Here is a 19,447-nt window from a genome sequence, read left to right as displayed (position 1 = left end):
CCCCTCATGCCTATTTTCTATATAATTTACCTGTGAAACAGTCACATGTCCAACGCAGCGCGACCACCGCATTTTATCAACCCACGGCCGAATTTACCAGGCGTGATCTTGAATCGCCCAATGCTTTGTCATAACATAAATTCTAAATCGGCCTCTTGACGCTGTGGACGGGCCGTCATAATCCGCTCACCTGTCGTTATTGTTAGTCTCTCCACTGAATGTTTACCCAAGTTGACCAATGGTTAACAATAAAATTAATGTCTAACTGCTGGTGAGAGATGTGTGTGATCCGTCATAACCTATAAGCCCCGCCCACAACTCATACACAAATCGTATGTGAAGCTACTGGTCAATGCTTTGTTTACCCCTCTGTAACGAAGTAACAATTGACGTCAACGTAAACTTGCGACAGAAGCGTTGCTCGTTCTCCAAATGGTGGCGACCAGGTGTTTGCTTTACCGTGGCACTCGGTTTTCATCATCTTACATTCTTTGCGCAAAATCAGCAAACTAAAAAGCTAAAGAAAAAACAAAGCAACAACAACAGAAAAATCCCTTATTACACTGCCCCCCCCCCCTTTTTTTCCCCAAAAAGAAACCAAAAATCGAAGTGGCAAGCTGCACTTAAGTACTAAAGCCTGCCTGTCTAGTCGTACTTAGGTCAGGCCGTCGAGCCCTATTGACCGAAACCTGTTGAGTACACAAGTCTCATTAGATCTAGTAATTATTCGGTTTTAAAATAATGCATGTCAGTAAGGCACCTATTGGTTTCTTCTGAAATACAAATACCAGGGTGAGTAAAAAAGTAATGCAAGTTCGTTTATAACTTAATAAAGAAAAAAGAACACACTTGCAAATTTCTCAACATAGTCTCCATTTCGTTCTATAGCCACTGTCCACCTTTTACTAAATCCACATATGCCAGCTGCGTAAAACTGAGCAGGCTGGTCGTAGGGGTACAGCGGTCTTGATTTCTCCATCGTTTCCATAGTGTTGACCTCTCAATTGTTCTTTTCTAGGACCGAAAAGGTGGAAGTCTAAAGGAGCCAAATATGGAGAATAAGTTGGGTGTGGCGGTGTTTTCCACATAAACCGGGTGATTGTCGCCCTTGTTCTGGTACTCGAATGCAGGCGGACATTGTTATGGTGAAAAAAGACTTTCCATGTTCAAATTTGGTCTGACTCGTCGAATTCTCGCTTTCAGTCGTTTCGATGTTTCAATGTAAGGTTCAGAATTGACAGTTGCTCCTCGTGGTTAAAAAAAAAAAAATCGGTGAGAAACACGCTATGAACGTCCCAAAACACAATTATTGCCATGATTTTTCCGGCTGACTCCTCGGGACGATGCTTGTCTGACAAGCACATGGACACCTCTTCCTCTTCTTCCGGTTCATTGCTTACACCTCTGACCCATCTATATACAGTGACAAAATCTAGAACTTGGTCCTTGTAAACATTCTGAAGTCTCTTTTGGATGTTATCGGTGGATTCTCCTTCTAAAACAAGAAATTCAATCACTGCTCTTTACCTCTGACAGACCTCCAAGGGGTAGCCATTTTAATGTGACGTCATTCGCGCCAAAATTAAAGAAACTTTAATTTTAACAGTTTGAGTTCAAAAGTATATAAGTAAGTACTTGTGAACTGAGTTTAATTAAATTTGATGAAAAATTGTGCAAAATAACGAACAACTCGCATTACTTTTTGACTCCCACTTGTAGCCTACTTTAGGTATTGCAAACGAAACTATTGTTTACAATTCAGTACGCCCATTTTTTAATTAATTTATTTTTTGTTTTGTTTTTGCTGCTTGTCAGTCTAGCCATCATTATTAAGTACGTAAGTACGGCAAGCCTCTTCCAACAACAACAGGGAAAAAAACCATTTTGAATTCGCCCTACGGCAGTCCTAAGCCCGAAATCAACCCTGGTTTGGACCTTTAGAAGGGAATGGTTTGTCTTCTTTATTTTGATCAGTCCTGGGCCACCTGTGTAAAAAATAGCCTACGGCCAATTTTTCTCCTTGACAATGGATGGTCGTTTTACTCAGGTTCGACTGCACTTACTAGAAAATCCACAGTGACTCAATTGCCAACTGTTTTTGGATATGTTATAAAGTTTATTTTGTAATGATTACGAGGAAAGTGGGAAAGTATTATTTGAACCTCACTTTGTGAGGCATTATAACTTGCACCGTCTATCACGAACGTTGGATTATTATGCTATTCTTGTTTTTCTGTTTCTTACCCTCCAAACTCAGCTTCTTTGTCACTAAATATGAGCTTGGACTACTTTCTTTGTGAATGAATTTTGAGTGGACTGTAGTTTTATTCACTGCATTGTATAATGACTTCGCTCTAACTCTAACCTCTATTTTGTTTTAGTGTTTTAATAATAATAAATAATATATAACATTTATATAGCGCATTTCCAAAAAAAGTGGCTCAATGCGCTTTGCATTGGAATACCCTTTTTCAAAAACCTTTCTTACTACTTCCTTTCTTCTTATGCAATATACATTAATGCACACACACGCGCGCGCACGCACACACACACACACACACACACACACACACACACACACACACACACACACAGACTATTTTTATCCAGACATAGGAACAGAACAACTATAATGAAAGATAACGTTAAAAGCTTATGAAGGATAGGCCTGTAGGAACAGAAAATGTTTAAGATGTCTTTTGAAGCTATCAAGTGTTTTTATTTGTCTTAGTTTCATGGGTTATCTGTTCCACATAAATGGACCAAGATATGAGAAAGATCTCTCTCCATATGATTTGTATGATTTTACAGGTGTCACAAGTAGGGTGTTATCGTTTGATGATCTTATGTTTCTCCCTGGTTTATATATACTGATAAGTTCTTGTAGATAAAAAGGAGCAGTTTTATTTACACATTTGAAACACGTGACGCAGATTTTAAATATTATTATTTCTTTTACAGTGAGCCAATGCAGTTCTTTTATTAATGGAGTGACTTGGTCTCGTTTTTTAGATCTTGTTATCAGTCTAGCGGCATTGTTTTGAATTACTTGTAAACGATTCAAATATGTGTTGTTCAGACCTGCTAGGATTCTCTACATTGTGTGAGTGAAAGAATTATGTAAACTGTAAACACTACATTATATGATCCTGGGACATGTGGAGGTGGCTATGGAAAAGTCAAAGGGGGCTTCCCCTGTACCTGAATTGTTTTCTAAGTATTAAAAAAATTGTATTGATTTGATATACATGTATAGTAATCTTCGTGGGCTTGTAACTTGAATGTTCGTGAAAGTACCCTTACACTGACTGACTTTGCCTAGATTTGTAAGGGTTCAAAAGTCCCTTCAGCCATGAGCACTAAACAAAAGAAGAATATTCTTAGTTAAGTGAGCTGTGTTTTGTTATATTTTGGATTTCAATCAATGTATTTATGTCATAATGTGTCGTTCACCCTTGCATTCATTTTATACAGATGAGCCAGTTAGTCTTACATACACATGGAAGCAGATACAGTCAGACGTTACAGTGACAGCCAAGTTAAAAGGGCTTCATGAAGAGCACAATGGAGCTTTTGACGCTTCAATTACAAACAATGAAGTGCAAACTGGCATTTCAAGTGAGTGATTTCTCTCTTACTTTTTGTAGACTGTATTGTGTTTTCTTTTTTATACGTATTTGGCATGTTCAACGAGAGTAATCTTCTTAAATCACCACAGCTCTAGAATAGCCAAGGGTACCCTGTTCATACTCATAACTTAATGTGCCATCTGCTTGTAATATGTTACATACTTTACTTTACATTACTTTTCCGATCCAGCGGCCATTTGGGTTCTAGCCCTTCGGTCTGTTGATATGGCAAAGAATTTGCAGGTTTTAATCAGCTGTGCTTTGTCGCTGTATAGAGTATTTCCGATGTCTGGGGAGGCAGGTAGGTAGGTGCTACGCAGGTCACAAAGTGCTGGGCAGTTAAAGAGGTGGTGTGGTACTGCTTCATCCAGGCAGTCGCACAACAGGCAGTCGGGAGGAGTATCCTTGCGGATCCTATTAAGGTAGGAATTAAGTGGCATGTGTTGTGTTCGCAGGCGAAAGATCGTGACTTGTTCTCTTCTACTAAGGGAATTTATTGCATCTTTAGAGTTGGGGGCTGTAATGTGTGCAAATACAGTTCTTCCAGTTCTGCCCATTGCCCATCCATTCAGCCACTGTTCCCTAGTGTTGCATTTGATGATGTTCTTGGTTGTCTGTTGTGATACTGGTTTGTGTGGTTGTGTTTGTGATGCTCCCTTCTTGGCAAGGGTGTCTGCTCTGTCGTTTCCTAGGATGTTGCTGTGGCCAGGTATCCACTGTAGTGTCAGGTCGACGGCATATGTCTGTATGAAGGTATTGATTGTTTGAGCCACGGATAGGCAGGCTAGGCTTTCGAAATTCAAGTTTTCCAAAGCTTGGAGTACTGACTTTCCGTCTGTGAAGATAATAGTGTTCTTGATTTTGTTTGGATGTATTATGAAAATGTTGGTCAGTTGGAGGATTGCTGCTTCAATGGCGATGGCCTCAGCCTCGTAATTTGTGCAAGAAGTACCACATGCATCAAATAGCTCTTCACATGTTTTGTCAGGATGTTCAATTCTTACCCTAAAGACTGCGTTTATAGTTCCCTTGAAGGCTGACCCGTCTGTATAAATATGAATTGAATCACTAGGGTAGGAGTCAATTGTCTTCAGAGCTGTTGTCTCCATTCTACTGGGTCACATTTCTTTTTCACTGTCTCTTTTATGAGGGAAGTTTTGATGTTGGCATTCTTGATGTTAGTGTTTAGGTGGAGTTCTGGTCTTAAGGGTATCAGCATTTCTCTGTTACATGGAAGATGGTGTTTTTCTGCTAGTTCAATGGCTGTGTCAAGTATTGATCTTCCATGAATCCGTTTCTTAGGTCGTCTCTGTTCAATTATTTTCCTGTTTGGGTGATTTTTTTTTCTAGTCTTTTGTAGCGCTCACTCATCTCCACAACTGCTGCCTCTCTCGGCAAGTCCAAGGGTTCCAGGTTCATGTGGACAGTTGGAGTGGATCTCAAAGCTCCGGAGATAAATCATACAGCTTGATTTTGGATTTTGTCAAGAGACCTCTGAGTTGGTTTGCTGCAGATTGTCTGTAATGTTAGGTTATACTCCATGGCAGAGCGTACATAGCCAACATATAGCTGTCTGAGCGCATCCTTGTCCGCTCCCCATGAAGTGCTAGCCAGTCGTCTGAGAAGGTTAAGTCTCTTGTTGGCCTTCGTCTTCAGGTTCCAGATATGGTTTTTGCATGAAAACTGTCTGTCCAGCTCGATCCCAAGGTCGGTCGGGTTTTCAACTTTTTGTAGTTTGTTTCCTGCAAGTGAGATGGTGAGATTTTGCTTTGCAACTTTGTGGCTTTTTGTAAAGACGATGTAGATTGTCTTGGTGCAATTTTCTTTTAGTTTCCACTTGCAGCAGTAGTTGTTGAATCTATCTAGATCCTCATTCACAAGCCGTCCACTAATGCCAGCTTGTTTACTTGTATGCCAGATGGCTAGGTCGTCGGCATATAGGGCCTTCTCCGATTTCAGTATCTCAGGCAGGTCGTTGATGAAAACAAGGAAAAGTGTGCAGCTCAGAGAGGAACCCTGGGGTAGGCCCTCCTCCAGTACAGCCTTGGATGACACACCATGGTTAATCCTGGTCTGGATCGTCCTGTCTGTAAGGAAGGTCTTCACCCATCTGTAGAGTTTCCCGTTGATTCCCGTCTGTGTCATTTTTCACAGGAGGCCTTTTCTCCATACCCTGTCGTAAGCTTGCTGGAGATCGACGAATACTGCAACTGTGTGCTTCTTTTCTTGGAAGCCATCAAGGACTTTCTGACTGAGCCTGAAGAGCTTGTCATCTGTTCGTTGGCCCGCACGAAATCCTGCTTGGTTGCTGTCCAGGGCACCGGTTGTTTCCAACCACCAGTATAGGCGGTGGTTGACCATTCTCTCTGCCAGTTTCCCGATGCATAAGGAGAGTGAAATGGGTCGATAGCTTTTCATTTCTTCAGCAGGTTTTTCTTTCTTGAGAATGATGGGTGTGATGATGGCGTTTCTCCATGCTCTGGGGATGGTGTTTTCATTCCACGTCTTGTTGATCAGCTGGAGAATATAACCCTTACCAACGGAACTGAGGTTGACAAGCATTTCACTGTGGATCTTATCTGGTCCTGGGGATTTGCGGGGCTTCAGTTTCTTCATTACCCTGTTGAGCTCAATGAGTGTGAAGTCATCTTCAAAGAGAGAGATGCTTGCATTTGGCGCATGCTCTTTCTCCTTCAGTCTTTTCAGACAGTCTCTATGTTGGTCAGTGTGGGGTGTAGCTTTGTTTATAGAAGCAAAGAACTTGTTGAAGGTTTCTGTCTTTTTTTGGTCTTCTACGATGGTGCCTTCCTCTGTGTCCATGGGTTTTGGGTTGTTTCGGCGCTTTTCTCCACACAAGTTGGAGAGAAGTGACCTTGCTTGGGCTCCGTTTCTACGTAGGTCAAGGTCTGCAACTGTGGTGCTCCATTTGTTTCTTTTGGCCAAGAGGGTTGTCTGTTTGACCTTAGCTGAGGCTTTTTTTATAGTTAATTTTGTTTCCTGTAGTAGGATTGCTTTCAAGAGTTTTTCGAGCATTTTCTCTGCCTTGGACTGCTTGTTCGATGTTCTCGTTCCAGAAGGGCTTGTACTTCTTCCTGCAACCCCTAGGGATGAAGAGAGCTGCAACCTTGAGCAGGGAATCTGTTATTGCGCCACAGAAGACACCAACAGAGGGGTTTGTAATATGTTACATCATGGGTTAAAAATTTGTATACCGTTTTGAAGATGTTTGTCTATCCTTTTTTTCTTTGCTAGTTAGTCTGCAAAAAGTTTTGATTGTTTTGAAGTCAATTCTTTTAGTTGATGTTTTTTTTAATGATAAAATTGAAGTACTCCTTAATGATCCTCAGATGATAAAAGCCATTCTATCCTGTTCTGTGGAGCTATTGAGAAAGAGAAATGTCGTGTTCAGCTGACCAAAGAGAACATAATCTTGACTGTGATCAAACAATACCGTCACTTTGGCCCAAACTCGAGGTTAGTTTGTCTATGTTTGGACTAGTCATTGCATTGGATCACAACTGGAGGAGAGCAGTGAGAAAAATGAATTCTTAGGACAAGTTGTTCATTGGAATTGTTTGGACTAAGACATTTTATGGTAATTGGGATTGTGACTGAATGCCAGTACAGACTGGTTTGATATTTCTAGATGTAAGGAAATGTTACTTGAACGCTTCTATTTTTCTCACTTTATAACATATTGGTGTCTCTAAGGTAAATAAGTGCTTCTCATTACTCATTCTCTCAGTCACGACACACTGATGACCTAGATGCCATTTAGTCACTTTGTTAAACCGAGTTGCGAACCATGATCGCCTGTGTCTGTATCCGGTCCAGAACTTGAACAAGAACCAAGAGATAATGATGAATGCTACTCAAATATTTCAAAGTGAAGCTCAACCTGAACTATCCGACGCTGGTGGGTCCAGGATGGAGGGTGGTACCTGGAGATGATGTCAGCGATGGTGGAACATCAGCCCGCCCGGACAGTTGCAACAAAACCATTGAGGATATGCAAATTGCTGATAGTGATAGCAGTCTATTGGAGAGTAAATAAGTTTGGAACCTCATATCTTACAGAAAGAAAATATTCCCTCAGTTGATTTTCATGTTATTTTTGTATCCTTTCTTTTAAGGGTTGAATACAATTATTTTGCTATCTCTAAAGTGATTCAATCTCTTGCAGCTGCAGTAGATCATAACTATCATGGTATATAAGTGAGTCCTCAAAATGTCCCTGTCAACCATGTTTGCTGAGAGCTCATTCTGTAAAGGTAGAATATAACCTACCCAAACTCCCACCTCACCTCATATCTTTGTGCAGTAACATGACCGTTGCAGCCTGTTGCTTCCTCTTGCAATTTGAAATGAGGGGCTTTACCTTAACCCATACTTGTAGCACAGATGTACCATATATATATAATTCTTTTTTTTCTCCTCTTACAGAGCCGGTCTTCCACCTCGATCATCTCAAGCACGGCTTCTTTGAGAGGGTTTGTATTATGACTGACTAACGTTCGGAGGGCAATTCCACACTCATTCATGATGTCAACTCCTTTTTTTAAAATGTTTTTCTTTGTATTGAAATATTTTTTTCATTATTTTAGTTACAAAGGTGTGTTTCCTTTATTCTAAGCTTTCCCGTGTAGCAGGGTGATCCTAAAAAAACGTTACAACTTTTTTCGAAAATATTTTCCTCCACACTTAAGCTTTCGTCTTCAAATTTAAACACAATGTTCCTCATTCAAAAGGAATTTGACAGATATTCATTTTTGATGATACCACTAAATAGTTCTGCAGTATAATGCGCTTTTAAAAAACAACCCATTTTTTGCTTTTGTCCCCTTTTATTACACTACGCACCAGTACGCATTACCACAAAATGTCGTGATAAATTCTAACATTCTAGACGGACCTGGGGAGACACCCACTCTTGGATCGCCAAGACCAGTGGTTCATGCAAGATGGGACCAATCCACACTTTTCTGTCAGATCAATGACCTGGCTAGCTGACCACTTTGGAGATCGTGAGATCAGTCGCAGAAGTGAACACATTTGGGCTCCACATTCTCCTGACATGAATCCTTTAGACTTTTTCTTGTGGGGCTATCTGAAGGACAGAATATTTCAAAACCAGTTTGAAAACATTGAAACTATGAAACAAGCAATCCGTGATGAAGTGAGAAACATTCCACGGAACTGTGTTTGGCCGTCATCGAGCGTTTCAAACGACGCGTTAAAAAATGTTTGGAGTCCAAAGGAGGACGTGTGGAGCATTTGTTTAAGAAGTTCCAGAACAAAAATGTTAAAACAGAAGTTAAATATTGTTTAATGTCACAAGGTTGGAACAATTAAATGATATAGAGAAAAAGAAGACAAAAATCAAATCAATCGTCTCATGATGTTCTTTGTGAGAGTGTCTTTTTTTTTAATTAGCGCATTTTGCGTTTATGAGTGTTTCTTTTCTTGTGCCTTTTCCGTTCTGAAAATAAGTTTCTTCTGTATGAATTTTTATGTCAAACAAACTCCTTTTGAATAAAGTATATCTCTTCTAAATTCCATCTTTCTAGAACAACATTTGCGCGAGATATTTAGAAAAAAGGTTGTAAAGGTTTTTTTTTGGATCAACCTGTATTTGAGCTGGTCATCCGTACTTACTCTGTATGCAAGAGACATTATGTTGGCAAAGCTGATTGTCTTTGCTATTGACCATGGCAAATGCTTGTCTCATGATAAAAGTCTTTTTTTTTTTTTAAAGCAAACCATGGTTGTTGTTTTTTATTAAGTGTTCGCCATTGCTTGCTAAAGATATCTGATTCTGGTGTGTGGAAGTTATTGTATTGAGTATGTAACACTCTCTGCCAAGATACTGTATCCCACTCTGATGGGCATGGACGAAGTGGCCTGCCTTCTTAATATTATTTTTAATTTCATGGATAGATGTTTAAGATATTTGCCTGCAAATATCTGAGTATAATAATGAGCATGTCATATGCAGCTTCTCCCAATGTTACATTGCTATATTATTTGGCATCATGACTTATTGTCTGTGCTCCTGATAAAGTTAGATGTTATCAAAGTACATGTAATATCAAACTTAATTGTTTTCGTGGTATTTTAATTTTCTTTTTTAAACATCTCGTTTGTTGCAAGTTTCTATTCTTAATATATGACATAGGCCTACATCTGCTTTCAAAATACTGTACTTGTTTCGTTAGTGATTTGTTTCTGTGAAAGTAGCAATATGTATTATATTGTTTAATTCTGTTTCTGTATCCCCCCTCCCCTCCCGGCTATTCCCCCACACGTGGACCCGGGACATGGTCCTGAGCCCTCCAGTGTACGCGAAGAGCTTGGACAAAGACACCATGAAGATTGTGTTCAGCAAATAAGGCTTTGCCTTCAATTTTGTAACCGCGTAGGTGCTCAGTCTCGCTGTTTGTCTTCTTCTTCTTCCTCTTCTTTTTCTTCTTATTATTATCTAGATCTAGCACTGAAAAATTTATAAATTTCTCAATAAAAGAGCAATGTCAATTTGAGTCCAATAGTATCAATATACTTCTAAAGAAGATTCCTACATTTCTTTAGTAAGCAAAATAATAATAAATTGTGTTGTGTAATAGTATTGGTGTCTTGGTTATAATTTGGGCATCGCGATAAAACAGGGTCGCGCATAAACTTCGAAATCATGTTTCAACACGTTTTTCGACAGAAACATTGACCCGGCAGTTAACAGTTAACATTATATTATAACCTTTATTTTATTATGGATAGAAGGTGGGTTGGAATAAAAATCTAAGCTTGAATTGTATGCCGGTTCTCGAGCCGTCGGGCTCGGTTTGTTGTACGGAAGTCACTTTCGACGCGCTGCGCTGCTGCCCGCGGTTCGGCGTAGCGAATGAGTTAAAACCCAGTGTGAACCCGTGCTGCTCTCGTGTCAGACCCGTGCCTCATCCGTCGTTTCGCTGGAGTGTTCTTTTTAAGTGCTGGACTAAATTTCGCTAACATTCAGCCGGCGCGGAACCGTTTTTCCCCTTTCTTCGAGCAATGAAACAAAATGGAGGTGGGAGCCTTGATAGAAGCTGTAAGAAAAAGGCAGGTTCTTTATAATAGAGGAGACGATGATAATTCAAACAGGGTTTTAATCAACCAAATATGGAAAGAAGTTGCAGAAGAAGTTGGAACTGATGGTGAGTAATACATGAACAATTATTGACTCGTTCTCTCTGTCTCAATCTCTGCATATCTCTCTCACTTTCATGTCACTCTCCCTCTCTCTCTTGGTCACTCTCCCTTTCCCTCTTGGTCACCCCCCCCCCCTCTCTCTCTCTCTCTCTCTCTCTCTCTCTCTCTCTCTGCCTGTCTGTCTGTCTGTCTGCCTGTCTGTCTGTCTATCTGTCTGTCTGTCTGTCTGTCTGTCTGTCTCTCTCTCTCTCTCTCTCTCTCTCTCTCTCTCTCTCTCTCTCTCTCTCTCTCTCTCTCTCCCTCTGTGTGTGTGTGGGAGGGGGGGGGGGGTTACCCTCTCCCTCTCCATGTCACTTTCTCCCTCTCCATGTCACTCTCTCTGTCAGTCTCTCTCTTCATCTCCCTCTATCCCCCCCCTCTCTCGCTCTCTCTCTCTTTCTCTCTCTCTCTCTCTCTCTCTCTCTCTCTCTCTCTCTCTCTCTCTCTCTCTCTCTCTCTCTCTCTCTGTGTACTGCTTCAAATGTCACAGGTAGGTGGTTGGCAGGTGCACTGGTGTGGTTTGCTCCTTCTTTTCTATCAAACAGCTATCGTCATTATAGATCTCTCCTTTTTTTATAATGTGTGTTACTCAGGGGCGGTTTGTTAACTGGGCAAGACCGGCGGTGTCGGTCTAATTTTTGTCAGCTGGACTGTTGACGAGAGATTTATTGCTGATGATGATTTTCATTCGGTTTTAAGTAAATCCGAACAAACATGTGTATCAACGTTCAAAAAGCTCCTTGCCGATTTGAAGGCGTTCAAATTGAGAAGTGGGATTCGCTGCTGTTTTGTCGCGACATAGCCTCATTCCTTCACCATGTTAATCGCTCCGGCTCGTGACTTTAATTCGTCTCCCGTCAAGCCGTCAGTTCGCGGAACTTCGTACGAGGACAAACGAACACGGCGGGTACAGCGATGATGTCCGTCCGCTGGGCAAATCCATCGACTGCCCTAAGAGCGAATAATATTATATAGCATCCCTTGATTGCCAAATTGGCCTCCGTGTTGCTCACAAAATCAGTAATGAAACTGTCTTTATTCTAGAGCAGCACAGACACATGAAATATTTTATCAGCAATACATGTACTTTATCATTCAGCCTTTCTCTAACTATCATCAGAACATTTATTGTCTGCATGAAGCTAATCTTTTTTGTTTATTGGATTTTTAGCCACCTATAGTTCCGGTTTGGTGACTATTCATCGCTTTCTTCCCACTAATGACACGCCTGGCCCATATACGAGTCTAGTCGGCGAAAAGAGGAATCATCTAGTGAAGATAAGGAGAATTATAACGAGGAGCGATAGGCACTCGGCTGTCAGAGTCCGGGCCGAAAACAATGGGCCTACCCCCTCCCTTCCCTCCCCTTATCCACCGTCACCCCAGCTAGACATCAAGTTCTATAATTAGCATTTGGCACACTTCCCCACTTTATTACAACAGTGTTCTGAGAACTGAGAAGTGTGATGAAGAACGTTAGATTACATAATGATGGAAAACTGTTGTGTGCTAACTTTGTCCAGCTTTGTATAGGCCTAGTATCTGATTGTAGACTTAATCTAATCTACATTGGACAGCGTCATGGGTACAGTATCAATTGACTTTTTGCCATCATACAGTACACTGTTCTTATTACATATTTAGATCTACAGGTCGAGTGCACGTCGATATTGTGTGTAGAAAGTAAAAGTCTTGGTTAAAGTACCGGAGGCCATGACCAGCAGTTTATTGCGCTTCTCACTTTCAGTTTGTTTTCTAGCATAGACTCTAGTAGTGTTTCTTTTTCTATGCCGTTCAAGTCCGTTTCTATTAACTCAGTAACTTCCGTCATACATTAATCCTAATATTGTTTCTTGACACTACCATATTTCAGCTCTTTCACATTATATTAAAATGTTTATAGTGGTGTATGTGTGAGTGGGGGGAGGGGGTGGGGATGGCGAACGTAAGGGTATAAAATGAGGAGAGAGAGAGAGAGAGAGAGAGAGAGAGAGAGAGAGAGAGAGAGAGAGAGAGAGAGAGAGAGAGAGAGAGAGAGAATGTGTTTGTGTGTGTGTGTTTGGGTGTTTGTGTTTGTGTGTGTGTGTGTGTGTGTGTGTGTGTGTGTGTGTGTGTGTGTGTGTGTGTGTGTGTGTGTGTGTGTGTGTGTGTGTGTGTGTGTGTGTTGTGAAGGAAGGGGGTGGGGGGAGGAAGAAAGTGTCTATGTGAATGATGGCCGGTCAGTTTTATAAACCACGAGCCGCCACTGGTGTTACTGTTACTCTCTTGTAACTCCTCTAATCTTCGGCACTAATGTTTTTAAAAGCATTATTGTGTTGCAAATGCCGTAAAACTCTTACTAAAACTAAACAGGTAGGCTACTGTGTTTGCCAAGTTTAAATAATGTAAAAATTGACGAAGGTATCACATGTGTGGTTGTTAGAAAAGTACACATTATTGGACGATTCGTCTGGTAACACATTGGTCACTTTGCCAGGGAAGAGTTCCAGCAGGAAATATGAAATAGTGCCTCAATGTTTCTCGAACTTTTTATGCACTTTTTGTAGGTCGTACTGTTCCCATTGATTTTGGATCCTTGATACCGTGTTGCTCTTGTATGATGACCAAGTTATGAATCCACGTGATTGGCGTGACAATATTATCGTTCGCATTGTTTGGTTGAACGTTCATTGGGTGTAGTCAAATTCTCTGCATCTGAGCTACTCTACCTAGAGAAGTTACAGCACCATAATTTCTTTCTCGAGACGAACGAGTATTGAATTATATATCTCTTTTTCGTGTGTCAGCCGATGATGAGAGAATGGTTTCATTATATTGTTTCTTAGAGGAAAAAGTGTCACCAACTGCAAATATAAATGCCAACTTTTGACACCCGTTTGTGGTATCGTTCCCTCTACAGGGATGCCGAGTTTTTCAGTTACATGTTGTCTTCCAAAAACTGATCTCTGGAAGGTTTTTCCATCATTATTACTTCCACATGAACCCATGCCAACTACAGGTACAGTGAATTTCCCATCTGAGTCTGTAACAGAAAAGAGAATCATCAAAAAGAAGCCTTATTGTTATAGTACAGCGAATCTGATGCATATTTGACTTATACTTATACTGATACTGATGCTGATTTGCTTTCCACCAGCTGCTCCAAAGCAAAGGGGGAATTTGTATCTCGTATCGAAATCATTTGCAATGTTGAGTTGATCCATTTTTCTCGATCAGGGGCTTGCATGGCATGTGGCTGTAAGACGTCCCACAACACTGCACATGGCTCTGTTGTGATTTCTCTTTAAAGTCGACACTGTTCAGTTTGGAAATGAAATGCCAGAGAAACATGGCTATCTCCTGAAGTCAGATACCGGGACCTGAAAATGTTAGAATCTATAAAAGTACAGTGAAACTCAGATTCAACGAAGTCGTTGGTCCTGGCCTTCAATTATGATGAATCCGAGTGTTCGTTATGGCAAATATGAGGTTTTTGTGTAGATAATTACAGGTACCGATCAAGAAATCTCGTATAAATTCGACTTTCTCAACCAAAAACAGTTTGGTTTCAAATGAAAGGTATTTTCGTTTCTTTGAAACCAAAGAACAGCTGGAAAATTCCCGGAAAATACACCGAACTCTATCAAACACACTGTGCAAAAGGGCTGATTTGTTCAAATACACGGCTGTGTCATCTATTATAACGTAGTGTTTACCAAAAAAGTTATGTTGCTGTGTACAGCCGTAGAGCCTAGCAATAGCATACGGCAACGTTTGATTCAACAGTCCAGTGCACAATTCATTACGTAGATCATATTATATGTCAAGATTACCTTATCATTGCAATATTGATCAGTAGCCGGGGACAAAAATACCCTCGTCGTGTTTGTTTCTCTAATGACGTTCCACGCCCAGACCGTGTGTACCCCCTGTCCGACCCCGACACAAGCTAAACTAAGACATGCGTGTGGGATTACAACGAATGTGTTGGTACGAAAGGAGGACGCGTATTGGTCGCATAGAGCAATTGACCCTGCAAGCGACTTCGTTGAATCCTAGCTTGTTCATTTATGTGCTCGTTGAATCTGAGTTATTTTTAGTATTGATTTTTTTAATGAAAAAAAAATCGGGAAATCCTACTCCTTTAGTTGAATCCGAGTTTTTGTTGAATACGAGTTCATTGAAACCGAGTTCCACTGTTCTGTACTTAATTATCACCGTGGTGGCTGAGTGGTTAGTGTCCTTTTGAGGGGGCCCGAGTTCTATTTCCACTTCGGTCCATTTTTTCGCTGAAGATCTATTCACTCAGAAGTGGAGTAAATGGGTAGTTAAATTTTTTCAGATCCAGCAAATATAAAGTAGTTGGTAAAGGAACTGGCTACTCTTCCACATTAAGTTTAAGCTCGAAGTTCCGGATATTGTTCCACAGGGCAACCATTAACAGACACTGTGCAAATGTTTGCTTTACTACTAATTGATAATGAAAAAAGTTGTTCATTTTGTATTTTCTCAACAGATGCAACTGCAAAGAAGAAGTGGGCAGTGCTGAGAGACTCCTTCCGAAAGCATCACAAAAAGAAGACGACCTTCAAATCTGGATCAGGGGGCAAAGGCCCCAAAAAATGGTACCTTTACAATAACTTGCTCTTCTTAGTTCCTTTTGTTGATGGTCGAAGCACCTCAACTACAAGCAATCTGGTGGAGGGACTGAAGAATGAGCAAGAGTGCCAGCGAGCATCTTTCCATCAAGAGGAGACATTGGATGACAACCTCTCCTCAGCTTCACCGGGTAGGCCTAATTCATCATCATTGGAGGATTCACGACCTGGCCCGAGCTGTACACCAAATGCCACCATCCAGCCTCTAGCCCCTCTTCCAAAGAAGAAAAGGCCCCACTCCCAAGCGAGACAAGACTCTCTGTCCCCTTTTGATGTGGAAATGCTGAATGCATTGAAGGTGTTGCAAAAACAACGGAAGGCAAGACCGGACGATGATGAACAATTCCTTTTAAGTTTATTACCTGCATTGAAATCATTAGACCCTGTTTCAAAGTTCGAGCTTCGAGGAGAGCTTAACGCCACTGCTCTGAAATATCTGCGACGCACACAGCAGCCATCTCAGAGTCAAGGCCAGGGGCATCCATCTCGCCTCAATTATCAGCAATCCCCATCATCTGTCACTACCGAAGACTCATTTCAGGACAGTTAGTAGAGGTTATACAACACAAATGCAAGTGCACAGGTGCATCAGCCACCCCCCCCCCCCCCCCCCCCCCCCCCCCCCCCCACAGGACTACTGCTCTATCAGTATTTGTATTAGTACAGCCAGCACCAGCAGTACTCATTAACTATGTTTGAGTGGCTCAAGTTTTTTTCCGCCAGCGGCAAGGATGTAATTATATGTAAAATCAATCAATACAGTGGTCAATTGAGTGAACTGAACTGAAAGACATCCAAAGTGGGCGGAAGCATGCCCAAAGCGTAAATTATGTGTGAAAACAGACAATACAGTCGACAACGGATATTTCGATTTCCTCAAGGACATGATCCGTCGAAATTTATGTGCTTGGATATCTAGCGTCGTTTCATCGACGGACGGTAGGCTAAGTTTTTTCTCAGTGTGCAGCTACGATACATTAGGCTAGGCCTAGGCCTGCGTCTTTGGTGATGTTGAAAATGCAACATGTTTGAGACTTGAGGATAAAAAAACAGTTCGGCGCTTCTGTGTTTCCGAAATTACAGTGTTGGAGACAATTGTGCTCGACTGTACTTCACTCACTAAGTGGTCAAGTGTATGTTTAGTTTGTGAAAGGGTATCACCCTACAATTTTAACCATTTTTGACTGGTGACCAAATGGATAAACAATTACACTGTAACAGGTGCGTCCCGTGTTCGAACCCCACCCAGGGCTTGGTTGATCCTTGAGCAAGGTCATTAGTCATTGTTATTATTCCATTGTGTCTACTGCCAGTGGCCCTCTCTCGAAGTAGAGGCAAATGACCAAATGCCTCTTTTGACAATAAAAGGTTTCGAAACACAATGCAATTTGTTGTAAGTAAAAAGTTCTAAACTGCCCATAGGCCTACCTCAAAGTTATCACGGACAGGTTTTTGGAAATTTGTTTCCCCCTTTGTGATATATATGGTTCTATCAAATCTAGAAGCAAGTAAATTAAAAGTGCTTGGTTTCATTTGAAGTTTAAGATAAGCACTTCTCCTCATCATTCAAAACTTCATCTCTACAGAGGTGGTGAAAATCCCCGTTGGTAGATTCTATGAACCCAACATCTTCGCCTACTACATGTAGGACTACTAAAACAACCAGGGGCGAAGGCTGACTTGTTTCACAGGGTAATGTAATCAAAGTCAGATGGGACCAGTATAGAGCCTGGAGATATCACACAAGAATCTTACTCGAGGCAGCAACACTGCGTTTCTTGTTGTATGCATGTTCAACCGCTAAAATAATCGGGAAAGTATCTCATAAATATTTTCCCAACAAACATTACATTTATCTTTAGATGTGAATACACAAACACAAAGCAAAGAAAAGGAGATGTCAGTTCTACAGTATGTAATACCAGCGAGACTAAACTCTTTGGTAGAACATGACAATTATAATTTTTTTTATTTCACATTTGGCTGTTTTTGTCTTGCGTTTGGCGGCCAGGAGCCGGTGTCATAATCGAGGTCACGATCTGATTATAGGACGGTAAAAAGTCGAGGGAAAAAAACAAGCACTTGCAGCAGTCAAGATATTATTAGGAGTTAGTTCCCCTCACATCTGTGAGGTAGACTCGACCAGTGTAATAGTTCGCTTACATAATCAGTTCTTGTGACTGCTTATAACTGTGGCCCGAAAGGGGTGAACAGGGTATATGTGGCAATGAAACAGATTTGACTGTAGCACACATGTTCCCTTCAAATCTTTTGGCAGACTCTTCCAGCCTCACTGTAGACTTACTTAATCAAAGCTTGCGACTGCTTATGGAGTGGCAAGATAGGGGTGAACAGGCTATTTCTGTGGCTATGAAACCGTTCTGAATGTTAGGAATACCTTTCATTGGTGATTATGAGCGTCTTTTTATATTTAATGTATGAGGTTTACGTCAATGGGTGAATTTGACTGCGGCAATGTTTCAAAATTAGGAAGGGAAGCAGTGATTATTTGATTATATAGACACTTCGCCACTGATAACAACAATCGTCTATTTTTTAGGCCTACATTACAAAATCGTCAAGATCTCGGCTTCCACGTTCCCCAAGTAGCCTTGCACGACAGCGCTGGAACGGGCACGTGATGGCATTAATTTGCCAGCCAGTAAGCCAACGTCGCCGCTCCAGTGACAACCCGTTGTTTTGTGTGTGTGTGTAGGACGGCGACGGCCACGTTTGATGGGCTAACTCGGTACGTACGGTACTCGGGAATCATGACAGGTAGGGCTTCCTGGCAGTTGAAGTCCGTCGTGTCCACGGCTGCTTAACGAGTTCCCTATTCTGGCAGGACCAGTCGATTAGCTGTGCCGAGAAACTTTCGCTCAGCCGAGTTGAAGTTGAGACTAGATTCTAGTATTATTCCACTGCTGTTACTGTTAGCGACGATGGTGCATTATAATCATAATAATGTAAGGCTAGTTCCCGCATATTCACAGTCCCGGGTTCGAAACCTGACAGCGACGGGATAATATTCTTCTCTAAAATTGCCTCCTTTCTCCCACATATTATATTCTCTAGTCATGTTCTGTCATTCTGTTTTCATCTCAACTCTCCCCACCCCCACCCCCTTCCATCATATGGGCTCCTCTCCCCTTCACTCCTTTCTAAATTCTACAACTACTCCTTCTTACTGCTGTCTTTTAACCACACACCCTGATCTTAGGGTAGGTTGTGGCTTACGCTGTTTTGGGTGCAAATGAGAACTAGAAGTTTCAGGTTGAATTTGAGACGCGTGACAATAGCATTATGATTTGACAACAGCGAATGAAACTATGAAATCAACCAACCGCAGCGCGACATAAGTGAAGAGACAAAGAATGCTTGTGAATGAACCACCTCTTATGAGACAAGACCGGGCTCTTTTTCCAAAGATAGCCTATGATTGTATTTTTAACAATCAAAAACCACTTTCGGAGGCTCTCGTGGTCTTGAGGGTATGATGTTCGTCTCTCATTCAATAGGTCCCGGGTTCGAAACTCGGCAGCGACAGAAATTTTCTTCTTTCACCTCCTTTTCTGCTCTCTCTGTTCTGTGGTCTGCTTTCGTCTCAACTTTCTGCCCCCCCCCCCCCCCCTTCCTTTCCCCCTCCACCGGGCTCCTTTGTATTTTTGCAGCCTTTGTACTGCTACTCTTTGGCTCCTTCTTACTGATGTCCTTCAGCCACACCCCTGATCTTAGGGTAGGTAAGATCTAACACATAGCCTTCTCGGATAAGGGCGAAAAATCTCGGAGGTCCTGTATGCAAGTTTAGTCCAAATCGATAAAAGTAGGCTTCGGCCGTCACCCGGGGAAAAATCAAAATCATTTCCAACCAAACTGAAAATGTTTAATGTGTCCCGTGCGCTCACATGACCTTGTGCCGTTGTGAGCGCCGAAAAACACTCTCCCCCCTCCCCCCTCCTC

At 41.5% G+C, this 19,447-nt stretch overlaps 1 protein-coding gene across 2 annotated transcripts; it reads left to right on the top strand.

The window, feature by feature from the left end:
* The first annotated feature begins 10,430 nt into the window (after nucleotides 1-10,430).
* On the top strand, nucleotides 10,431-16,874 carry LOC101849913 (transcription factor Adf-1). 2 transcript variants are annotated; one of them, XM_005094722.3, is made up of 2 exons: nucleotides 10,431-10,816; nucleotides 15,346-16,874. In XM_005094722.3, the coding sequence occupies exons 1-2, from the start codon at nucleotides 10,684-10,686 to the stop codon at nucleotides 16,035-16,037; spliced, it is 825 nt and encodes a 274-aa protein (XP_005094779.1). In that variant the 5' UTR covers nucleotides 10,431-10,683; the 3' UTR covers nucleotides 16,038-16,874. The 2 variants fall into 2 exon arrangements, with proteins under 2 accessions (XP_005094779.1, XP_005094780.1); XM_005094723.3 differs by lacking the exon at nucleotides 10,431-10,816 and adding an exon at nucleotides 12,340-12,435.
* The last annotated feature ends 2,573 nt before the right edge of the window (nucleotides 16,875-19,447 follow it).

The sequence above is a fragment of the Aplysia californica genome, unplaced genomic scaffold (assembly GCF_000002075.1).
Source record: "Aplysia californica isolate F4 #8 unplaced genomic scaffold, AplCal3.0 scaffold00088, whole genome shotgun sequence".
Lineage (NCBI taxonomy): Eukaryota > Metazoa > Mollusca > Gastropoda > Aplysiida > Aplysiidae > Aplysia > Aplysia californica.
This window is presented reverse-complemented; position numbering and strand designations above follow the sequence as displayed.